Source organism: Agelaius phoeniceus, chromosome 10, assembly GCF_051311805.1.
Source record: "Agelaius phoeniceus isolate bAgePho1 chromosome 10, bAgePho1.hap1, whole genome shotgun sequence".
Classification (NCBI taxonomy): domain Eukaryota; kingdom Metazoa; phylum Chordata; class Aves; order Passeriformes; family Icteridae; genus Agelaius; species Agelaius phoeniceus.
The window spans coordinates 7928540-7953087 of record NC_135274.1 but is presented as its reverse complement, the minus strand read 5'-3'; the positions used below and the strand labels follow the sequence as shown (position 1 = coordinate 7953087).

The window sequence follows — 24548 nt, the reverse complement described above, 5'->3', positions numbered from 1 at the left end:
GATCACTCCTGAATTCTTTATTTTTCCCTTTTTTATTCTTCTGACATTCAACATAGTTTAAGCAAGTAACAAATTCTCACACATAATTGCAGTTTCAGAATTTCATAGGATCTGTTTTCTTTAAAGTAGGGAGGAAGTTTCTATCTCTTTATACTATAAGAATATGTACTTTTTTCTTTTCAGCAAGGGGAATCCACTGACTGGATTGTCAGTGGCATACATTGTTCTCTTCTTTGAAAAAAAATCTCTGATTATCTTCAATGTATTTCTTCCCATACTTGTAATGAGGGAATAAGTGTCATCACTTTTATCTTCTAGATCAAATAACCTTTTGGATTTTAAAAGAGATTAGCAGTTCAAATCATATGAAATGCTAGTTATGTATATAAAGTTATCAACTCCTTAATCTCATTCAGAACTTTGAACTTCTAAGTATAATACAGAATTGCACTTAAAGTGGAACAATTGTCATTGAATTAGAGTATCAGAAATAGCAAGGATTTGATATTAAATTCCACTGTATTTTACAGTGACCCCTATGTTAGTAAAAAAACCAATTAATAAATCCTCCCAGATTTACTGAGAACCTTTAATGATGCCCCCTATAGATGTTGACAGTATTAACATTATTGATTGTTTTAAGCACAGACTCATGGAATTGTTTAGACTGGAAAAGCCCACTGACACTGCTGAGTTCAGCCCTTCAGCACTTTCCATGGCTGTACTGTGTATAAGGCCTTCACATTGCAAAGGGGTTTCACAGAATACATTCAGAGATATTTTTAGTTTTGCTGTAGGAGGATAGACTTAGGTGAACCATTAGAATTCTATTTAACAGTTATTTATGATTCTCTGTTTGATAAGGTTTTAATTGCACAAGACTGTACTTTACTTTTCCACTGGGATTCTTGCTGATTCATTCAGTAAGAGCTAACTGGAAAAAGCTCCTCTAAGGATGAACTGGCTGTGTGTCTTATAGGAAGCCTCTGTCTTTTGAATATTGCTTCACTGGCAGCAGAAGTTGGGCAGTGTAGAGTCCATGCAGCATGAAGAATTGGGGAATAAATCAGTCAAAGGATCTTCTATTCCTACATGTGTAGAAATTCAACCATTTAGACTGATGTCTTTCTCAAGTCTTGACCTCTGGTTTCAGCAAAGAGTTTCAGTTTTTAGGGACAGAAATCAGTAGAAAGTCAGGAGCCCTGGTGGGATTTAGGAGTCTCAACATGTATTTGGATATGCTTGAACTGCCCCACCACTGCTTCTATTTAAATTAATGATTAATGTCTATTGATTCCGATGAGGTAAGAGCTACTTCAGTGTTCTTACGTGGTCACGAGCAAGCCACAGAAAATGAACTTTTCTACTTGCCTGAGTAACTTTTGGGTAGATTCAGGGAGCTCTCTTCTGGAAGTAGCCAGTGGAAGTGCTACAGCAGAGTACCCTGACCCAGGATGAGCGCTGAGAAATTGTGTGCTCCTGATGGTTTGACTTCAGTCTTCATCATCTGTCACATGGAATTTGTCAGTACCACTTCTCAGGTGATTGAAAACTGCACTTAAGGACATTATAGAAGTGGATTATTTCTTATGATCTAAATTAAAAGTGGGACAAAAGGTATAGCAGTTGCACATACAATGATATTAAGGGAGATAAATACTGCCCATCCAGCAGTTCTGTAATCACCATCCATCCTCACAAATGTTTTATTAAACTTGCCCTCTCTTGGCAATTTCAATTAGGTTCTGGTGCTGTGGTGTCCACTATTGAGTTCGAGCTGATGCAAAAGAGCATGTTGTGTTTTTCATGTGCTTTCCTGGCCAAATCTCCTTGTGTCTTCATCTCAATGCCTCTATAAATCTTTCTCCTGTTTTTCCAGCTCATGTGTTCGAGAGAATCAGTCTAATCAGTTACCATGAATTTAAGGTACCACAATTAATCCTCCTTTGGCAGGAGATTGTGGGCTTATTTCATATCCATTCACATCAGTCTTGAGCTGCAGTTTTCCTACTGCTTTTCTTGCAGCTTACTCATTGTGGGCAGGTGGTCTAAAAGAGAAGGGATGAAATTGTCTGTGTAGCTTTGGTGAATAAAGGTCCCTGTGATGAAAACTGACCATATAGTATAGATAATAGGTAATATCCTCCATAGTATATAATTAATTACCATCAGCAGTTTACATTTCAGGAGTAAGTGACTGTAAATGGGCTCCTAGAGCAGCTGATGTTTCTCTCATCTGACTTTTCCTGTAGAAATCCCAGAGCTGCCATGTGCAGGAGGCATTGGAGTGGGACACTTGGTCTGATGGTGTTTCCTGATTGCCAGCAGTGGTCAGTGCCAGTAGCTCCTGTTAGCAGCAGGAAAGGCAGTCATGGGACCCCCCACATCCCAGGGGTAACCCTCTTTAACTCCTGGTAGTGAAGACTGGTTGTTGCTCAGACTCGAGGGCATCCTGTAAAGCTCTTGGAGATCTTTCTTGTTGCTTTGCTTTTACAGGGCTTACTAATCAAAATGGTTATTCTTCTCACTCTAAATACATGTTTTCAAGCCACTGAGTCCACTGTGTGTTATATCTCCCAGAAATATTATATCTGGTTTTGTACACAGTTTAGGGTTTTTTAAGGTGTATTCATCCAGTTTTGTATAGGCCCCTTTAGTCTCTCTCTTCTCTCATTGAAATTAAGTTTTGTGCTCTGTGTGGGTTTTTTCTTTTCACTCTTAAAGGCCGTGTTGGCTGCTGTAATTATTGACAAATTATGTTGATACCTGTTCTATTTGAAAGTTAAACTGCAATTTGGTCATTAAGGAAATATACTTATATGTCAGTGACATATAAGACTTTTTAAAACACAATGTGTGTGTGAAAAGGTTTTAACTGTGAACTTAGTCCTGAAGTGAAATAGGCTTCTCAATTCTTAATGGATTAACACAATTTCAATTCTCTGCACTAAATACAGAGTGAGAGCTTCATGGCAGAGGTAAAACTCAGCTTAGAAAAGGACATGAAGCTATTTGAGTAAGATAAAGATTTCAGGGATGCATGCCACTCCTCAGTTGTACTTGATAGAAAATCTGTTACATATGAAGGATTCACCTGGAAATGGGAAAATTTTGCTTTTCACTAATCATAAAAACTATGGGTTTGAATAATGTTGACCACTGCAATGTTGAAATGTTGTGGTGTCACCATGAAATCTGAGCAAAACCTTCGTAGCATACTTACAGTGTTAAATGAGTTTGTCAGAAAAACAAATGAGGTCAGCCAAAAGTCAGGCCAGAGCCATTGCCTACTGCCAGCCAAGCAGAAACACTCCTTGTGCTGTCCATGATTTCTGTAAACTGGGTCCTGAAAGGTGTGGGAGAGAATGGGACAGGATACTGGGTAAGGGCCGTTCTCCACTCGGGCGCTTGCTGACGCTCCCTTGGCTGTGTGAGCTCCTGCCCACCCTGGCAGCCCTGGGAGATGGCAGGAGTTTGTCTCATGGTGTGCACACCCTGCCTCCTGGTCCCAGAGAACTGCACCACTGTTGGTTGGAAGGTGTTGGGGGATCTCCCCAGCCTCAGCTGAGGATCAGTGACACCCTCCAAGTGCCCAGGGAGGGATGGTGCTCTCTGGATTCTGCTCATGCAAGGTAACCATGGCTGTGACAGTAGAGAAACTGAGGCTATGGCAGGTTATTAGAAGAAGCCATAAATAGATAAGAATATCATTAGGATCAGGGCTATAAACCAGTAAAATAGCAAAGGTCAGTAGGTTCCTCTTTGACTAAGGGCTATGCTGCCAGTGGGAAGAGCAGCAGATACCAGCATGCCATGAGAGAAAGGAGCATTTCTGCAGCAGAAGGGTTGTTCAATAGTACCTATCCAACTGCTCTGAGACATACTGGGAAACTGCTTCATTTAGCCAAAACAAAACTTTCAGAATTGAGGGAAAGATTAAAATATATCTGCATGTACAGATGATTTCCAAGCTGAGAAAATATATTTTCAACTGTCACATGGTGGTATTCTCTTGGGTTCCTGGTTTTATGTTGATATATTGCATTAGTAATTGTTTGTTAATGATATGGAAATGACTATGCACAAATTTAAATTGCCATTGTCAGAACTGAGGTTGGCAGTATTACCCAGTATGAAGTAGATAACAAATATTATTTCAGGAAGAAGCAAAGGCAATTCAAGAAATCAGTATTTCATTTGCTTTGTAAAACTGTACCAGTACTGACATAGAGAGACTTGGTGTGATCTAACCGTGCTTGCATATTTTTAAATGCATATATTTCTAATGCTCTTTTTTAAAGGAATAAAATACCAGAATGAAAACATTTGCATAATATTTAGGATGTTTAAATTATCTTTATTTGTCCTTTGTAGAATGACTAATACTGTTAGCTGTTAAGCTGCTTCTATTATGGTCTGAATTTTTGAAGCCATGCAGTGGCTCATTAATCCAGTTGAACTTTTTTGCAAAACCTGAGAGACTTACTCTTTGTAACGTTAATGATGTTGGGGTGGATTTTGTAGCTCTGCAGTTTGGTTAATTTTTCTGAATTTCCTCCATTAACAAAAGAAGATTATGAAGTGGTGAAGAGAAGATCATGCAGCAGCAGCAAAAAAAAAAAAAATCTTTCTGTTGCCCTGGGTTGTATGGTTAGATATTTACATAGTGTCTAGCTGCAGGGGCAATAATATGTCAGAATACTTTATTTGTACACTGATTGAATTTTGATCAAGACACAAGAATTTTCATTTATAGCTATTGTGTTGTTCTATTTTCAATTTTGGTAACTTTGTTTGATTTACAATGAAAAATTAATCCTATCAACTCCAGTGTTCAGGTAACAAGGAAGAGTAGAAGATCTTCATTAAAGAATAACAGCGATACAGTTGCTGCTTCTGGTGCTGAGCTGGCTCATGTCTTGGCTGAGCTCTTTGGAGCCTTTGGTGTGGAAGACATGCCTCAGTCAATAAACCATGCTGGTCCTGGGCTGAGCAGTGTGAAAACTCCCAGTGGGTGCATAGAGAACATGGATATCTGTCATCCAGGGCACTCGGCATGGAAAGTGCAGAACCACCAGGAGTGGCTGTGAAAATGAAAGATGGTGCTCATTTGATTTTGCAGACAAAATTGAAAGCCTTGGGCAGCTGCAGACATGACACTAGTCCTCCATGGTTATCACTGCTTTACCACTTCTGCTTGGCTGCAAAGAGTGGAAGGATGGAGAATGATACGAATTCCTTGTTTGAAAGCACATTACAGGACAGATGAGTCCTCTTTCCCTACTTCTTCAAGAGACAGCCTTTCTCAAAACATTCCTGTTATTGTTGCACTCTGTGTACTCTTACATGTATCACTGAGCTGTTTGTTTAGCAGCAGAAAAACGTTGATATTTTGATGTAGCAAAACCATGTTGTGTTCATTTCTTCTGTTCTTTCATTACATTACAGGTACGGTAAGAATTGAAATGTTCAGGAACATGCAAAATGCAGAAATCATAAGGAAAATGACAGAAGAATTTGATGAGGTAGAGTATACAAATAGTTGTTTGAAGCATTATGAAATATATTACCATATACTTCTGGTTTAAATTAAAAATGCAGTGGGCCAGTGGATAAATAATGTCTCAGTGTGGGAAACTTTTGCTGACAAGCAAAGCAGCAACTTGAGCTGTTGGATGCAGAGAAGCAGGGTAGAGAGAGGTTCATCAGAGCAGGCAGGAAGAGGAACTGGAGAACCCTCATCCCACTGAGAGTGGTGGTGGCATTCTGGGTGCTGAACTTCAACTCTTGGGAGTGCTTCTTACAACAAAGAGCTCCAGATTCCTGACACATCAGATTCATGAGACAGGATTACAGCATGCTGTTCTGTTTTCTCTGTGCAAATTAATGTTTTGTGCATTTTAAATGGCAATTTAAACCAAATAGGAACTTGACATGAAAATTACCATTTTGGAACAGTGATACAGGAAGAAATACTCTTTCAAAAGATCTGAGCATTTTGTTTGAAACAAGTAAATTACAATTCAGACTGGGTATCTTCTGTCAAAATAAAAGTGTTCCTAATGGTGAATGCTTTTTAGCTTTGAGATTTTTGAACTGTGTTTTATTTGATTTTTGGTGTATAAAATGCTGAATATTCTGAGCATTCATTTTGTTTAGTGAGGAAAACTAAAGGTGGAGCAGATACTTCTGTAGGACAACAGTGCCTCTGACCAGTTCTATATGAAATGCCAAGGCTATGATTCAGAAAGTTAAGCATCAACTTAATATTAACCTTAAGTGGATGGAGAATGACACAAACAGTCAAGCCTTTTTTCAGGTTTTGCCTTTAAATACTTTGAAATATTCCTGTCTCATCCTTTGCTCCCACTTCCTAACTAAGGATGCAAGGAAGAGAATTGAGTCTTGATACTTATTTTGGACTATACAGAGCCAATACTGCAAGTAGAAAACAATTACAATGGTGTCTTTGCAAAAGTGGTTTCATGCCAATAAGCCTCCCTGTTTATTGAAGAATAATGTGTTGTTTTTATTTGTTATTTTCCCTTGGCTTGAAGGAACAAGATGATGTTTATTTTAAAACCACAGACCACAATGGGTACACCAACTTTAAAATAAATTAAACGGGGACACCTTTAATACTTGATCTTTTTCTTTTGTTGTTCTGTAGGACAGCGGTGATTACCCCCTGACCATGCCTGGGCCTCAGTGGAAGAAGTTCCGCTCCAACTTCTGCGAGTTCATCGGGGTGCTGATCCGGCAGTGCCAGTACAGCATCATCTACGACGAGTACATGATGGACACGGTGATCTCGCTGCTCACCGGCCTCTCCGACTCGCAGGTCCGCGCCTTCCGGCACACCAGCACGCTGGCTGGTGAGTGAGCTGTGCTTGCTGCTGCTTCTCCACTGCCAGGAGTGATGGTCATGTGTAACCCTGACCAGCCCTAAAACTCTGGGAAGCTTCATTGAATCCATGTACCACACGTGGTACAACTATAACTAAAGTATTCCTTTTTTATTGGGAAAGTGCTGAGGCACATAGGGATTCCTGTCATCCCCAGGGCCTCCAGTAAAATAGGAGTGAAATAGTAAAAACTGAATCCTGACAATCAGGAGTGGCATCCTTATGTCTTGTATTTTGTTATCAATTGTTCACTTGCTGTACAGAATGTTGGAGTAATTCTATATTTTAGAGTATAAATTTATTCTAAAGAACTATCAGGACAGTTGTATTATCAAAGAGTTTCCATTCATCAGAAAAGATAATCTGTGCTTTAACTCTGGAGAAGCATAAGGCTTGGGATTACTGGGCCATGGTTGTAGGGCTCCCTGCATTCTGCCTGCAGCCACAGCACCTTCTAGTGCAGCTGCCTCACCTAAGAAAAGCCTTGGGTGTATCAATAGATAGAAATGGGCTTTCCTTGTGTGTTTCATCACACCTATATGAGATGTCTCCTCTAAGAGGAATGAATTGCTCTCCACAAGGAACTATTTTTCTCAATTACAAAGCACTACCAGAGTGGCTGGCTTGGGTACAGGTGTCTACAGCTGGTCATGTCAGGTAATAAGAAATCCATCTTATTGCAAGGTTCATAGATCATACCAGATATTTGAAACTCTTACAGCAGACATTTGTCATAATCTGAATGTTTCTATGGACAGTATTTATTACTATTTAGTAATTTCACAATCAGCCTCATACATATTTTTTCAGTTTCAAGAACACCAATACCCAGTTTTAAACAAATACAATCAGAATTTATTTAAAATTTCATCTCCCATTATGAATCAAAGAAGGAGGCAGATTTCTAATGATACTGAAAAAACATCTCCAGATTTGAGTGGATTTTGATTTTAAAACTGAAACCCAAACCCTTCAACTCACAGTGACTGAACTCCTTTGGAAGCACATTCCCTTGTGTTCTTCACCACACTTAGCAATAGGATGGTAAAACTGTGAATTATGCAGGCTTAAGCTTCCAGGTTTGGAGTTTCCTCTTCAAATTCAGTATTCCAAGGTGAGCACTCTTTGAGCCTAGATAACCTGCTGGAAATCCATGCCTGTTGTTTAAACTATTCCCTTCCATCTGATGCTGTCTGCAGTTCTGGGCAGTTTTGATTTGCTGTTTGCTCAGACTGTGGTTGGGTCATAGGGAAGAGTTTATGGAGTGAGGTCTGCACTCTGGTCCCTGGGATTGATTGGATCCCCCCATGCAGGGATGGATGTTTGGAAAGTCTGAGGGGCTTGATTAAAAGACAGGAAACAGGAGCACTTACAGCAGTTATTTCCCAAGTCCTGTGCTCTGTAGAATAAAGAGTTTCCACTATTTGGAATGGATTCTGTAGCTAGAAGCTTGCAGCAAGAATAAACTGATGGTAAAGCTGAGGTTCATCACAACCGACTGCAGTTATTTCAGCCACTTCTTGCGTTAATGACACATCTATCTAACATTGCATCACAGATGGGAGCTGCCAAGGATCTCAGCATTTACCACTGACAGTACATGCCATTTATTTATTTATTTGCTTGTTGTAACCAGCTTGAGGCTTTGCTTTGATTCTACAAATTTCCTTCAAGCTGTTTTCAGCACATTTAATTGTGTTGCAGTCCCAAGGAACAGAGGTCAACATGATGCCATGGAGCTCAGTCTTGATAAAGTTTTTGAAATGCTACTTGTAGACTGGCATTTCTTCTTGAAGAAGTGTTTATAGGTCCTTGTTTTCAGTTTTCCTCTATGCTAGTCAGTTGGAATGAGAGATGATTCACTGTAGGAAGAAGTACCTGTAGGTTACCAATTTTGAGCTATAGCAGTGTAAATCAATCCAAGTAGCCTCACTTCTCCATTTGTGTGGTTGCTTTTCTACCATGAAGCAGTGCTGCATATTTAGAGGAGCATGCAGAGAGGATGTGATAGTTTGTCGCATTATTTTGCTGGTTTTTCAATATTGTAAAATCAGTTGTACTATGTAACTACACAGAACTTGGGGGAAGACCCTTATTAATGTTTTTTGTAAAAATAAATTCTAGTATTGAAAAGCAGACACGAACAATATCATATCCAGCATGTGTGAAAATAAAAATTGCATTTTTCTATGGCTGTACAGCTAACTTGAAAGCAGTGTCAGACCTGCATTCAGAGAAGCTGTGCTGTGGTCCCTTGTGAACTGAGCCAACCTCAGCAGCCATTGGTTAAGGTCACCCTTGGTATGGGGCAATCTCTGCTGGCCCTCTCCTGTGCAGAAATGGCTGTAACTTCCCAGCAGCTGCCTTCATGGTGCCCTGATGCTGCAGGCTCAGGTGTTGGCTCCCTGAGAGCTTGTCTCAGAGCTTGTCTGGAGAAGACAGCAAGGAGCACTGCCTGCAGCTCAGTGTGGGGTACAGACTCTGCTTTCTGACCATGGGCCAATCACCTGGGTATTGCCTGGGTGGAAGTGCCTATCCAGATGGCTGGGCCAGGGTTGAGGAGGCTTTTTGCTGTGAGTATGGATCTGCAGAGGAAATATTTTCTGAGTTCTGACTACAGGTAAAGAGTCATAATCTGTCTTGTGCCTTTGCAGCTATGAAGCTTATGACTGCTCTTGTGAATGTTGCCTTAAACCTGAGCATTCATCAGGACAATACACAGAGGCAGTATGAAGCTGAGAGAAACAAAATGATTGGCAAAAGAGCTAATGAAAGATTGGAGCTGCTGCTTCAGAAAAGAAAAGAGGCAAGTGAAAAGACAATTTTTTTTTCCTGGTTCATGTGTGTTCCCTCCAACAGAAAGCCCAGGGTGGTTTGTGACTCGAGTACCACAGTGAGAAAGAGCTTAGTTCTGCAGTGGTGTTTGTGTGATCTCAAGCAGACTACTTAAATCCTGTACTGCCACATTCAGTTGAGTTTGTGGTGCTGTTCTGCACGCAAAGGAGAATTCTCTTCTCAAGCTTCTATGAATGACCAGGCAAGAAGAGTCTCAAACTGTAAGCAGTCACTGTTCTGGTGATGCAGAAAGATTCTGACAAGAGGATCAGACATTCCCTCCCTGCACTGCCCAGTTTTCCCCTTGATCACTGCAGTTATTCCACAGTGTCTCATTGCTACTTCTTTTTTAGCTGCTTTCAGGAAACACTGTGGAGTTGAGGCTATAGCACCTGTTCTCAGGGAGAAGGAGCTAGGGAGACATTAAAGTCGCCTTTAGTAAGTACCAGCCTGGCATTAGGTGAGAAAAACCATTAGAAGGTTGCTGTAATCTTTCCTAAATAAAGTATTATATCACAGGAAACTTCAGTTTTAGAGGTGTACTTAAATTCAAAGATGACAAGCAGAAAATTAATACACATACATCCAAACAAACATAATGTGTAATGATGCCAAGTAAAACTCATAAGAGAAATTGAAAAATCAAAGTTTTTATTAGATATAAATTTATGATTTTTAATATATTAGTTTTGAATTTTCTCTACCACTGTTTTACTCTGTGGTAATTAAGACTGTCTCGGTACTTTGCTTGTGTGCACCTTGAATTCCTTTAGGTGTATCTTTGATGAGAATTGCTTGACCTTGTAGTTTTTGTCTAGGGGTAATTACAATTACATATTTTTATTTTACCCCTATAACTTGTAGCACAACTTTATTTGGCTTGCATAATTCTTGAAAAGCATACATTAAAGTACAATGCAAGAACAACCTCTCCTTCCTAAACTGTGAGAAAAACATTTTAAATTAAATATTAAATTGCATGTGAGTTCTAAAGCATTTTGAAACGCAAAATAGCTGGAACAGAGTTTGTATTCCACATTTGTTGATTGTTGCTTTGAATTTGCAGAGAACAAAGGCACTAATTGCACTGATTACCTTGGGCTGGTGGCTCTGTGGCTGGGAGCTCCTCTGTGCCCGTTCCCCCAGCTGCTCTTTCAGAGCTGCAGGACATCCTCTCTCTGGGGAGCTGCACAGGGCTGTGGAGCCTTGGCAGGAGAAGGAGCATTTCTTAGTCCTTACCTTTGGCTCTGTGTGTTCAGGGGCTCTTATCTACCTACTCATGACAGCTGAGCAAAGCATTGCCTGGGAATAGCCAGACGAGTATGTCCATGGGGTTAAGCACACCAGGGGCACCTGGGCAGAAGGGATCTGTTAGGATTAGTTTACTTAATGCTCTGTGGAAGAATTCCTGACATAATACTGTATATTCCCACTGTTTAAATACACTGAATTGACTGTGGCATTCTGTGCTGGTACTTCCTCAGTTGATTCCTTGATGAAGTGCCATCCTAACAACCCCTCCTGAGCACATACACGTGCATGTGTTGGTCTTCATGAGCTGGTAGAGGGACAGTTCACCAACTGAGTGTGTCAAGTTCATCTGAAGCAGAGGAGATGGAGCACTTCCTGAAGTGTTTCATTCTCAGGCCATCATCTACAGGCCTGGTGGGAGAGCCATGCATGGAGCTCTGTCTTATCAATGAGATTTTCAGCTCAAGTGGATTATTTATGTAGCAATATGCCACAAAGCAGAGAAAGTTGTCTTTTTAATATCTGCCAGTAGTAATTTAAATTTTGTGCTTGTCATACATGTCTTTTTGAGCTTCCGCACATGCTTGCAGAGTCAACAAGAGAATGTTTCCCTCATTTTTTACCTCTGTTTAAGAGGGGGAGTGTTAAATCATTTTTGCATTGGTAAGAGCAGGAATCCCAAGACACAGATGCTCCCTCAAGATACTTGAAGTTAAGCACTCAGATTCAAGTGCATGATTTAAAAAACTTCAAAGTGCAGAAAGCAGTTAGAGTTTCAGAGAAAATTCATTACTGAATCTAAAATACATTTGAGAATTATATCCTTTAAATGTTAGTACACAGAGGTAAAAGCAATCTCACATGGACCTACTGAATCTCTGATTCTGCTTCCACGCCAGCTGTGCCCCAGCACCTGGATACCTGTACCAGATGATAATTCACCATGTTTATAGTGAACTGTGAATTCTGTGCAGAAGAAGATGGAGGAAGCCATCTGTGCTGTCCCTTCATTTGTGCTGCTCAGGCTTCTACTGTGCTGCTTCACTTTGCACTCCCAGAGATATCAAAGTACACCTTTTACAGAATCTCAACTTTCTCATGGCTCAGAAAGTCCATCCTCCCCTACCTGTCTTCTGTGGTGTGGTTTTATACCAAGAAATCATTCCCTGAGTTCTCTGTGAGCTCTAGTAGCTTTTCAAAAAGCCTCCTGAGGCTTCTTGGTTCATTCCCATCCTCATTTTACTGCACAGCCTGTGCTAGGCTGTCTCTACCTCCATGTTGCTGTGGATGTTTCCCTGCCTGTAGCCTGTGGAGCCATCCAGCTGAGGGGTGATTAGGAGCTCACAGTCCTCTTTGGGTTATGAATTCTCAAATAAGCATTTAGTCTGTGCATATTTGGGTTGTGCTGATGCTGCAAATAGTGCTTTTCCCAGAGGCCATGTCTAAATATGCTTGGTTCATGTTTGCAGAACTGGTGTGGACCCAGCTCTTCCCTTGGTACATAATCCCTTTTACTGTAAAATTAGTTTCTTTGGCAGCCCTTTGACAATTTAGTCAAGAGCCCTCAATGCCTTGGTTTCTCCACATGCAAAATGGAGACAGCACCTCCTTACACTTCACTGAACTGGGAGGCTTCACTCCCAGAGTTCTGAAGCTACTTCAGCTCATACCTGGAAGATGCAGTGGAAATATTTGGCTGAAAAATAGAAGCCCTTAGGGGAAAGTGTTTCAGAGCTCATGCCATGCAGGAGGTCAAACCAGCTGATCACAATTTTGCCTCTGGCTTTGAAACCTTTTATCTGTTAAATATATACATCCATAATTATACAGGTTTAATTATTTTATGCATGTGTGCACTCCACCAGCAAGGCTCTGTTGTGGTTTTCCTACTGTGAGAGTGTGGGCAAATTTACATTCCCACATTGTGGTGCTGTGCTTGGACTGTAATGAACACCTTGATGGAAGAATGATGGCTGCTCCAAAAACTGATTGGATAAAATTGGTGTCATCTTATTAACAAAGCTGCAGGTGTAATTAAGGTGTAATTAAGTTATACTTAGTTTAGTACAAGATCTGACAGTATGAGAATACTGTAATTAATTCCAAGTTATGTTAACATATTATTTGACACAAGGTAAGCTTCCCATAGTACTTGCAAAACATGCTCATATTACTCAGGAAGTGAAAATATTTTTAAGAAAATGCTCTTATTTATAAAACCATGCTCATAGCACCTTTTCATTTGGAATTGAGTTTGGTTTCTTGCAGGCTAAGGCCTGGATGTCAGGTGTGCTCTGGTCATGGAAATCTTCCTGCTTCTGAAACCCAGTTACTGTGGGTGCTGAAGTTCAAGCAACTGACAATCTTTTACTTAAGTTTGAGAATGTCTTCGACTCCTTTCCTTAAATAGAACATTAATTTTTTTCAGAGCTAATCTGTAACCAGCTTTGTTTCTGCAGCTGTCATTCATTCAGCTCTGTGTTTCCCTGTGAACACAGCACTGCTGAAATTGCTGCACACATTGTCTCTACTTGTCTCATTTTCAGTAGCAAAAGTTTATGATCACTTCAAAGAACTAATTTGAGAGACTAAATTGATGTTTGTAGTGAATGTTAATTTTCTTCCATTAAGATATTGCATATATAATGTAAATATTTGTATGTATATGCACACAATATAGGCATGTGCTGGAAAAGCAGAAGTGGTGAATTTACTCAAGTGCTCTTCCAAGGTCTTCTAAGGTTTCCCGGTAGGGAGCTGTAGAATACTAAATTATAATAAACAATGATCTTTTATTTATTTTGTGTTTTATTTTTCACAGCTACAAGAAAACCAAGATGAAATCGAAAATATGATGAACTCTATTTTTAAGGGTATATTTGTTCATAGATACCGGTAAGAAAATGCATGTTCCAGTAAGCTCTGCTAATAAAGTGTGGTCATAAGGAAAGTCAAGGGCGGTTTCTGGGTTAATTTTCTTCTGATGTAATAGTCTAGATGCTGCAGGATCACTGTCAAAAACACTTGAAGTTATGGAAGAATATGCAAATTGTAACCTCTATTAATTACTCAGTACAGCCATCCACACAACTTTCTTTTAATTCAGTAGACAGCGTTAAAGGGCTGTGGGAGACATGGGCTTTGAATCTTTGCATTTTGAAAAGTTGTCCATGTTGGGAGCACAAAAATGACATATCTCAAAAATAAACAAATAATATTTGTGTATCATAGGATAGCAGTTGTCCTCCAGCCTGCATTTCCTTTTGTATGTCTTGGGTGTAAACTGCAAATTTGGAATATGGTTTACCATGGAGCAGTACCCTTTTAAAATAGGTTTAGGGTTGTTGTGCGTCACAAGATGTCTCAGAGCATCTGCATCACCTTGGTGCATCCAGCTCTTTAAATGTTAATTGACTTGCTGAAATCAAAAGATAAAATTCCAGGGTACCAAACTATGCAATTAACCTTCACTTTTCAGTGCTTTAAAAGTTTATAATTTATGGAATCTTTTAGGAAAATGGCAGGAAAAAAAGTGTATGAGAAGAGGGGTTGGAAGGCGAAGAGGAACCCATAGTTCAGTTGGACAGAGGGATGATTGTAATTTGGAGAAAAGCACACAGGAAACCAGGAAGGTGCTTGTGCTGACAAATGTGTGAGTGTGAGCAGCACAGTGGGGTTGGAGAGTGTCTCCTCAGTACCTGAAAAAGGTAGAAAAGAAAAGTTCATGGATTATGGTCAGGAAGCCTTGAGCTGCTTGGGAGCAGGAGAATGGGTATGCAGAGCCAGCATGGATGTGCTAGATCAGTGTAGCACTCACACCATTTTGTAAGGAGAGCAGCTTTCATGGCATAGGTAAAAATGCTGAAGAACTTAAATTCTATGAGCGTTTCCATTTTTATCCCTTCAGAACTTAGTGTATTATATCAAACAAAACATTGCTTTAAAATATCCTCTTAGTAGTGTGGTGGTGTTCACAGGGGTCCTGGGATGAGGGAAGAGATGAGAATGTTGACTCCATGTTTCACAAGGCTGATTTATTATTTTATGATATACATTGTATTAAAACTATACTAAAAGAACAGAAGAAAGGATTTCATCAGAAGGCTGGCCAAGAATAGAAAAGCAATGAATAACAAAGGCTTGTGACTGACTGAGACAGTCTGGACTGCTGGCTGTGATTGGCCATTAATTAGAAACAACCACATGAGACCAATCCCAGATGCACCTGTTGCATTCCACAGCAGCAGATAACCATTGCTTACATTTTGTTTCTGAAGCCTCTCAGCTTCTCAGAAGAAAAAATCCTAAGGAAAGGATTTTTCATAAAACATGTCTGTGACAAGTAGTTCATGCTCTTGTGTGGGATTGGAAAAAGACTCAGCCTTTTGGTGGTCTGCATTGTGGTGCTTTTGCTTTTTCTTTTGAAATCCTCCTTTTGTAAAAAAGTTTCTTTTCATGCCTCCTGCCACCACTAGTAAAGACCTGATGTTGCTGATGTTACTGCAAAAAAGGAGAGGCCAAATCAATAAACTCCATCCATGCCCTGGAAGAAGGTGCCCATGGTGTCCCTGTTAGACCCGTGGGGAATCGACTGAAATCAGACAGGTGGTGGCACCACTTGTGCCACTGTTCAGAGGGGTCAGGAGGAACCTGTTCCCACCCAGAGCCACCTGTGTGAGCACAAGCTGTCCCTGACCTTTTGGGGAGCCACAAAGAGTCTCTTACAACATACACCAAACTTAGAGTAATGGTACCCAAACTGTGAGTAATGGTACACAACAGAGGGCACAGAGTGACACTCCTGCACTCACAGCTGGACGAGAAAATAGAGGGGGAAAATGTGTGTGTGAAATTCAGCCAATTGACAACAAAGCCCAGGTGGGATAAAATGTAAAGGATTGTAAACTATTATCTGCTTTCATAACTTCTTAATTTCTTGAACCTTCCTTCTCTCAAATAGTTCAAATTATTTATAAACTTCACATGATTTTACAGGCCTTAGACCATGCAAGTAATGATGATTTCAAAAGAATGTTATTTTAATTATTCCCAGAGAATAAGTCCTTCAATGTGAAGGACTGATTCAGACTCAGCCACAGTGATTCATGCTTAGTGACCTTTGTAGTTTAAATAACAAGTTCTTGACCTGAGCAAAACTCCCAAAACTGTTTCATTCAGGATATGTCTTCTGACAAGTGTTGCAGTGAGATTACATCTTCTTTCTATAGATTGGCTTCCAATTTACTGGAAGATTTCAGTCCTCACTTCTCTCATCAAGATTAATTAAAAAAAAAAAGATTTGAGGAAATAGCCAAATAGTTTTCTAGGTATAATGCTAGTCTAGTGTGAACAGCAGATTTGGTCAAAGCTGACAACCACTGCAGCAACCCTGAGGAGCACACTGATCTGCACCTGCTATTTCCCAAATATCCATCAGAGAGTCTGTGGCTCAGATCCTGAATACTGCTGGTATTAATCACAATTCTTGTGTGTTCTTTGGCATCAGAGGCACACTGAAGTGGCACTTGGAGTGGCACTGGTAAAATCTGTTTCCTGACACTGCTGTGGTTTGTCCGAAGGTTTATGGGCCTGCCTTATCAAGCCAAAATTTCAAAAGGAAATACAGAATTTCTTACCTGGACCCCTTTTGTCAAATCCTTTCAGAAGCTGCATCATGGAGAATCTCTTTACCCAGAGTAGCAACTTAGGCTGTGAATTGTGCTGTGCATATTTTCACCTTGTAGACCTTTCTTTGCATTTTGTGCTGAAAAGAGGGTTAAATATATTTAATGTATAAGATCCATAGATGCCACATTAGTTTTCATCTCTGTGCTGGACCAGGTTCTGTTTCTTTCTAGAAGCATTTGACAAGCTTACATCACTAATTTATAATTATGATAATTAATAATGTATTCATTATTCCAAAAACACTTCCAGTGCAGGTATAATTAGTATTTGTATGTTCTTGTGTCATCCAGAAATAATGGGTATTTTCAAAAAGCTAAACAATTCATAGTGACCAGAAGCTAAAATGTATTTAACTGTATAAAAATTAGAAAAAAATAATTACAGTTTAATGACAAGCAATTATCACATTAAAAGCAAAGATTCAAAGATTTTTTTGGCTGTATTGTGTTTGATACAGCATTGTATGGGCATGGAGTCTGTGTTAATGATTCCTGCAGGAGCACAGGTGTGATTCTGATCAGTGATATTTGCCTGGAAGGTGATATGGAGTGGGAAGCGGCGTCCCACAAGTTCCCCTGCTTCTCTGGCAGCTGGAGTCTGTTTGCTGGTCTCACATCCTTGATTCTGTCTCATTTTCAATTATACTGGAGATGTTAAATTCTTATTGTATTAAATCTCCTATTAAGTTGAATAGCTTTCTTCTTTTTTTTTTTTTTTTTGTTTTAATTAGCAGCTTGGAGTGAATGTCTGTAGTGCTGAGGGATCCCTGAGAAGGCTTTTGAATGAAGAAGCAGTTTTTCACTGTCTGCCTAGGGAAGCTTGAATGCACTCTTAGAGAAAACATGATTCTTCCTGCTTTTTGGCTGGCTGTGCTGCATGATTAAATAGTTGTTGACATTTAGGTTCTTTTTGGGATTGCCATTAAATCCTTCACAGTTAGTAAATTTATAAGGTGGTGAAATAACTTACTTGGATGTGAATACTCAGGCTGTCATCCCCTAGTAAGAATGTCTTCCTCACTACTTCGTGTTGCTGCAGATGTGGCTCCCCATTTTTTCTTGATTTATATGTACTAGTCTTTTAGGTTTTTCTGTAAGTCTTGCATTTGTCCACCTATAATTTGCTTTTAAAATAGTTTAAAAGTAAAACTCCATGTAAGAGAATAGCCAATCTAGTTCAGTGTGAAGCAATGTACAATTGAACACGTACACACACGTGTGTATATATATATATGTGACTATAGTCATAGTTTAAACTAAAACTTATCTTCATTATGGCTGCCTTTCCCATAAGGAATGCAGTTTTTAGCCCTTGAGTGTGATATTTAGCACATTGGTCCTTACACTACTTAAACCTGTTTGAGAAATCCCCAGTAGGAGCAACTTGTCTGATGCCCTGCCCTGCTCCTAATGCAGCTTGTCTGGATTGTGGATTGTCCCTTACCTTGGTTCTGGGATGACAGGCTTCAGGAAGTTGGACAGACCAGGTTTACTGATGCTCTTGGGAAGTTGTTAGAATTAATGTTTTTCATAGGCAGAGAGAGACAGTGGCAGTGGTTTGGTGGCATTCACACAGGTGTCCCCCCAGGTTATTGCATTAAATGCATTACATGCTCTTTATGCTTTCCTGCTGTTGCAGCAGTACAGTTTCATCCCTACAAGTTGAATTCAAACACTGAGACCTGCCTGGAGAAGTCCCCTGGCCATGTGTGATGCTGGGCTTGGTTCATGGTCCCTGTGGGGCCTGGGGGCCCAGCTCAGGGTCTGCAAAGTCAGGGGCAGGACAAAGGCAGTGGATCAGCTGGGACAGCCTGCAGGAGGGCAGTACATAGTTCCAGTATGGAGTCACCAGGGGCTTGCTGCACTGGGTTAAGGCTATGAACCTGTGCAGTGTCTTGATCAGAAGAGTGAGTGCATTTTATTTGTATTTTGTAAAATTGATTCCTTTCAGAACAGTGCAGTTTTTCGTTTTTGCAATTATTGTCTTGCTTGGAATTTTTCTTTCCTTCCCATAAATTAAATTTCATTTTGGGGCTCTGTTGGTCTGGTTTAGAATTAAATTGATGTTTATTACTTTTCCAAGAAGATTTTTTTTCATAAAAATACAAAACAAGGGTCTCAATTAGAAGCAAGTCCCAGTGTTTGCAAAGCACCAGACATTCCCTTCTTCTGTTCAGTGACTCTTTGTGTTCTTCTTGTGTTACAGCTGAAATTTGGAGCTGTGAGGCAGTGCCAGCTGGAGTGGCACAAGTGATTTCTCATGGTAACAGATGTCCCAGAGATGGAATTACTGAAGGGACAGATGGCCCCCATCCCTTTTCCCGTTGTTTCATTATTAGTAAAGATGCCATGCTCCATGTCAGGCAGGCAGGAAAGTGCCAGTCTGATGGAAAGCATTTCCATCCTGGTCTCCTTAGGTGACCTCTCCAGTTTCCTACCACCCCTCCTCACTAAGCAGCTGATAGGTCTGCCTGAGATGTCTTTGCTGACTTGCCACAGTCAGAATGTAGGATAAAAGCAAGAAAATGGGAAGAAACCAATGCTGAAGTGCAAAATTCTCCTGGGTTTTGTTGTAGGGATATTCTTGGTGGGTACAAAATGAGATCTCTTTGTGTAGCAAATTCCATTGTGCTCCTCTGGCAGGTGCCTTTGGCTAAACCAAATAGCTTCTCCCACCTTGCAATGGTTCTGCACCTCGAGCTGGAGACAGCTGGGCTGCAAAGCAAATGTCAGTGATGCTGTTTCAGAAATGATTGCCCAGAGGAGGTTTGTAGCTTGGGTTCATAATTCTCTTTGAAAAGAGAGAAGTTAAAGATGGAGTAATAGACTAAGAAGCAAACTAGGGTGAGAATTTCTTTATGAAGAAGAAGTGTAGGAGCATATATAAGCACTGAAATTATGAGATCAGTGAGTTCAAGGATGTACAGGAACAGAAAATCAGTGAGATGGCAGTAACAACAGTGACAGGCCTCACATAGTGAGGTTCATGACCAGTAAAAGCAAATATAGCTATGGGAATGGGAAGAATATTTGTCTGTAATCTGGCTAATCCTTGTTCTTTTCTTTTTCTGTAATAGTGATGCTATTGCTGAGATTAGAGCTGTCTGTATTGAAGAAATTGGTGTCTGGATGAAAATGTACAGTGATGCCTTCCTGAATGATAGTTATTTAAAATATGTTGGTTGGACACTACATGACAGGGTGAGTATTGTGTATTCCCACACACAGCAGAGTGCACTGGAGGCAGCTGCTGCTGTGCTGCCCAGCACAGCATTGTCCTTGAAATTGTTCTGTTTCCTCACCTGGTATCTTTCAATCAGGTCACTTCCAGGCATTGGCTTCATTAGGAGGGTGTACTCCCAGTCTGCTTGGTCCTTCTGATTTTCATGTGGTCAGTCTCTGATGAAGTATCTTGACAGAAGTCCTGCCACGGGGCTCTTCTGTTGATTACAAGAGAAAGAGAAGTTTCCTCAGAGCACCCCTGAGAGCCTCTGTGTCTGAAGCAGAATGGAAAAGGGATTTCCATGTGTCTTCCATTTACATTGCCCAAAGGTTACAGGAATAAAGGAGATCTCTGGGTCCTCAATAGACACAACTGGTTCCACAACCAGTGGAGTGCTCATCAGTTCACTTTCCCTTCCTTGAAGAATCTTTTCAAGGTTCTCTTTAGCTTTTTCTTCAGAAAATTGTTGAGACACCAGATGGAAGGAAAAGAGATGCTTTTCTGGCTCAGCACAGTTCTTAGTAGTGATGGTATTCACCCAGTTCCTGCAGCAAGAGGAGCCCATTCTGGGTGCTGACAGAAGACTTTGCACTTCTGCCTGGGGGGTTTTGTACACCAGCACTGCCTGTGCTCCCACTCCACCAAAACCACTGGAATCACTTGTTTTACTCTAAACTCCCTTGCTATCACTATCCAAGCAATACAAAGGAGACTCACAGGACTGTTGAAATGCTCATCAAATTCCAACATCCTGATTCAGACTATCTCCTATTCAGACTATTTCCCAGCACTGGTGGGAAAAAATTGTCAGTCTGCAAGTTCATTTGGAAGACTCACATAACTGATAGTTAACAGCTGATTCTTGAAAAAATATTACTTTTTTCAATGACTTCAAACATCATCTTAATATTTAGGATCTGACTTGGTCACTGTTGTGCTGAATTCTTAACAACATGAGTTATGCAGATGTTGGCTTTCACTAACAATAGAAGTCAGCTGCTGCTGCTGGTTCTTTTAACTACAGCTGCCAGGAATCTGCATCTTGCCTTCATTTGGATGAGCAGTTCACTCGTTAAGAGTACCCTCTAAACATTAAATTTCTTTCCAAACCTGTAGTACTCAAACTTTCCCCTTACAAATTTTCCCCAGACTTTTACATTAGATCTCATTGAGCAAAACTTGGTCAGGAGGAAGATCCTGCTTACTGCTCCCATGAGCCATGACCACTGTCTGCCCCAGAGCCTTTGTGTCTCAGTGAATGCTGGACATGGAAACACAGCCATGGCAGTGCCTGGAGGGACAGAGCTGCTGCTCTGTGTCCCTTGTTGGTGACATTGCTGTGCCTCACAAGTTGCCATGCCCCAGGAGAAGACATCATTTTTTCAAGTTCCCCAAGCAAACCTGTGGGGAGGTCAGCTCAGGTTGGAGAATCAGGATTCAAGGTGTGTGGAGAGGGCTTTGTTTTACTAGGACTTGTAATTTAAATAAATTACTCTTTGAATAATTGCAGTGGATTTTTGGGAGCACATTCTAAAGCTTGTAGAACGTTTCCAAAAGTAGCACCTCCAGAATGTAGTGGGGCTGCACTTCACAGCTCTCAGCCCCCTCCTACTGTCTTTGAAGTCCATCCATTTCTCACATCATTCCCTTTACCCATCTGTGGAATCTCATACTCTCATCTGTCACATCCAGCAATTTCTCATGTCATGTGCAGTATTTTCTCACACCCTCTTCTGTTAGTTTAACCTCAGGCCAGGGTCTAGTCATCTGCCTGCAGCCTTAACACATATTTATACCTCAGCTGTTTTAAAATCAGTGTGTTCTTTCATAGCAGAGAAATTTTGAATTACAGTGTTAGGATAAAAAACTGGACCATTTGGACCAGGCACAGCAGAATTCTATCAGACTGCTCTTCCTCTGCTTTGTGAGATATTTTGTTGCAGGCCACAGAAGTGCCCTGGGGTTCTAAGTCTTTAAATCACTAATGTGTTTAATGTCCCAGTCCACCTGATAGATGGTGAGGTTTTATTGATGTTGTGGATGTGTCATCTACAGAGTGAGACAGACTGGAGGCACAATGGGGAAGAGTCTGGGGCAGGTGTCAAATAATGAAAAGGAGGGAAATGGAGAGAGACATTTTGGGAGTCACAGAAAGGAGGGTGGAGCTGCAATAGGAAGAATATATTGGAAAATGATGGAGTAAGAGCCAACTGAAAGCCTCCAGAAGTACAAGATCCCTTAACAGCATGGTTTTCATTGGCACTGCCTGAAAAAGCTGCCACCTGGTACCTAAGTTTCTTGATTTTGCTTTGCTTTGATCAGGAGATAATTTTTTGCTATAATTGGTATTTTAAAAAGTGAAGGCTGAGGCAATAGCCATAAGCTATTTCCACTTCACATGAACAGCAGTCACCCCAAAATTAACAACTTCCCTGGAAGTTTACTGCTGCAAAAAGGAGACAGCAGTGCAGGAGATTCCTGAGCAGTTTCACATTCTACTTCAGAAGATGTACAAATTAAACCACAGGGAAGAAAGACACAGGGAAGAAAGTTCTTACACTTCTTTATAGTACCTCCAATGTAGTCTTTCAGAAGTAGAGCACAGAAGTTTCATTCTCTAACTTGGAAAATCCTTATATTTTGTATGCTTATCATGTCTCCTAGATTTCAAACAAATATCTATAGGGATTTTTGGTTTTTATAGAGTCTCATTTGAATATGGCTTTCAATTTTTGCCTCTCTCTGCTTTTAAGCATCTTTTTTATTCCTGTGTATCTGGGAGCATAAATTAAAAGTGTATAAACTATGATATATTCTATAAGTGTATAAACTATGATTAAGTTCATCTCTTAGCTTACTAAGTCTCTTGCTGGCCTTCTGTCCATCCCTGTTTGCAGCTTTTACACTGGTATAAGTTTCTTAAGAATCAACCTAACAAGCATTCCCACCCAATTAGTTCCTTGCTAGAAGGTGTTTGGGGTGTCAAAGCTCCTGTGAGATGGATGATTCTCAGAGTTGTGAAGAACCATCTCGTGTGGTGTGTTGAGGGTCTGTGGCACGTTGGTGCTCCTCCACTCTGCTGTGTCTTCACTTCCATAAAATAAATTGACACTGCAGTGAACTCTGCAGAGTATATTTGAGTAGATTTGTGTTTATAACCTTTTTGCTAGCCACACTGCCTGCATCCACCACTTGGAAATCCTACATCCTTATTTTGGATTTACTGGCTGCATCCTTTATCTTTTTGTGGAGTCACTTGAAAGGGAAGCACTAACAGACACATAAGTGATGGCACATTAATTCTTTCTGTATGCAAATAGGAAGAAATTCAACATTGTAGGTGACTGCATGTGGGTTTTGGTTTTCAGCTAAATTGCAAATTGGCTTTGGTCATTTGCATAACATTTTAAATGTACATTAAACAAATTACAGTATTATGTTTTTTAATATTCATGTGCATTTGGTTAAAGTATTCTGACAGCTAATCTCAGTGTTTTTTATTTAGCAAGGTGAAGTGAGGTTGAAGTGTTTGAAAGCTCTTCAGAGTCTGTATACCAACAGAGAGTTGTTTCCCAAACTGGAGCTGTTCACAAATAGATTCAAGGTAAGAGGAAATACAGTTTTTGGAAGGAGGAGAGAAAGTAAAAGTGTCATCATCCTGTTGTGGTCTTTGAGTCTTGTCTATTAAGAATAAACTCATTAGTTTGTGACAAGGCTTGTAACTGCACCACTAAAACTGTGTTACTGAATACTGAAATTAAGCCAAAGCCATTTCATAGGGTTTATCTTGGAAGATTTGTCAGGCTTAACCAGGATGACTATTTGTATGTATTATTTATAGCTTATATATTGTCCTTATTCAATCTGTCTGTACTTACTTAACTTTAGATTTATTGATTTTAAAGGATGTATACTAACACAATCTAAAATATAGCTGAAAGTAGCAGCCTATAATGAAAGATTGTTTGTTACACAGCTTTTTTAGCTCAATATGTGCTTGTGTTTGGAGGGAGAGTCACTTGGACTGCACCACAGTCCTCTACACAGTGAGCTGGCCTTGCTGCAGAACAGGAGTTCCCATTGTGCTTCCAAACCCCTTGAGGCAGATTGGCCCTTCAGGAGAGAAGTGCTGGGGGGATATTTCATGGGGTTTTTATTAGCACAAACTTTTTGTGTAATGTCTGGGTAAGAATGTGGCTGTTACTTCACTTTGTGGTCTGACTGCTTTATTGTACAAGTGAACTGTCTGGAGAGATGGGTGTGGAAACACTGTCCCTGTTTGTATTGGGATGCCTGCTGAGGAGAGTGTTCAGCCACTGCCACCATGTCAGCTGCTCCCTCTCCCCGAGGCTTTTGTGTTCTGCAGAACACACTACTGTGGCAAGGCTACCCCCAAGGAAAAACTCATTTATCTCATTTAAATCTTTATTAGAATGCTGATGAAAAATTTGTTTAGAAAAGAAACAGAGCTGACTGGTTTATTTTAACTTAAATCATTATTATAATGCTGATAAAAAATTCTGTTTAGAAGAGTGGAGATTTAAATATTTATAAATACTGTGCACAAGACTTAAACTTCTCCCTGTAGATTCTCCCTGTATGAAAACAGTTTATAAAAACATGATAATCAGCCTTTTTCCATATTCA

The 24548-nt window shown here is 40.2% G+C and overlaps 1 protein-coding gene across 3 annotated transcripts in view; it reads left to right on the top strand.

The window, feature by feature from the left end:
- STAG1 (STAG1 cohesin complex component) overlaps positions 1 to 24548 on the top strand; it is a 154380-nt gene that overhangs the window by 84701 nt on the left and 45131 nt on the right. For all 3 annotated transcript variants that reach the window (XM_077183770.1, XM_054639006.2, XM_077183771.1), the window contains exons 6-11: positions 5449 to 5525; positions 6671 to 6875; positions 9560 to 9711; positions 13813 to 13886; positions 19756 to 19879; positions 23407 to 23505. In XM_077183770.1, the coding sequence (XP_077039885.1) occupies positions 5449 to 5525; positions 6671 to 6875; positions 9560 to 9711; positions 13813 to 13886; positions 19756 to 19879; positions 23407 to 23505 (731 nt within the window). The remainder of the gene's footprint in view (positions 1 to 5448; positions 5526 to 6670; positions 6876 to 9559; positions 9712 to 13812; positions 13887 to 19755; positions 19880 to 23406; positions 23506 to 24548) is intronic.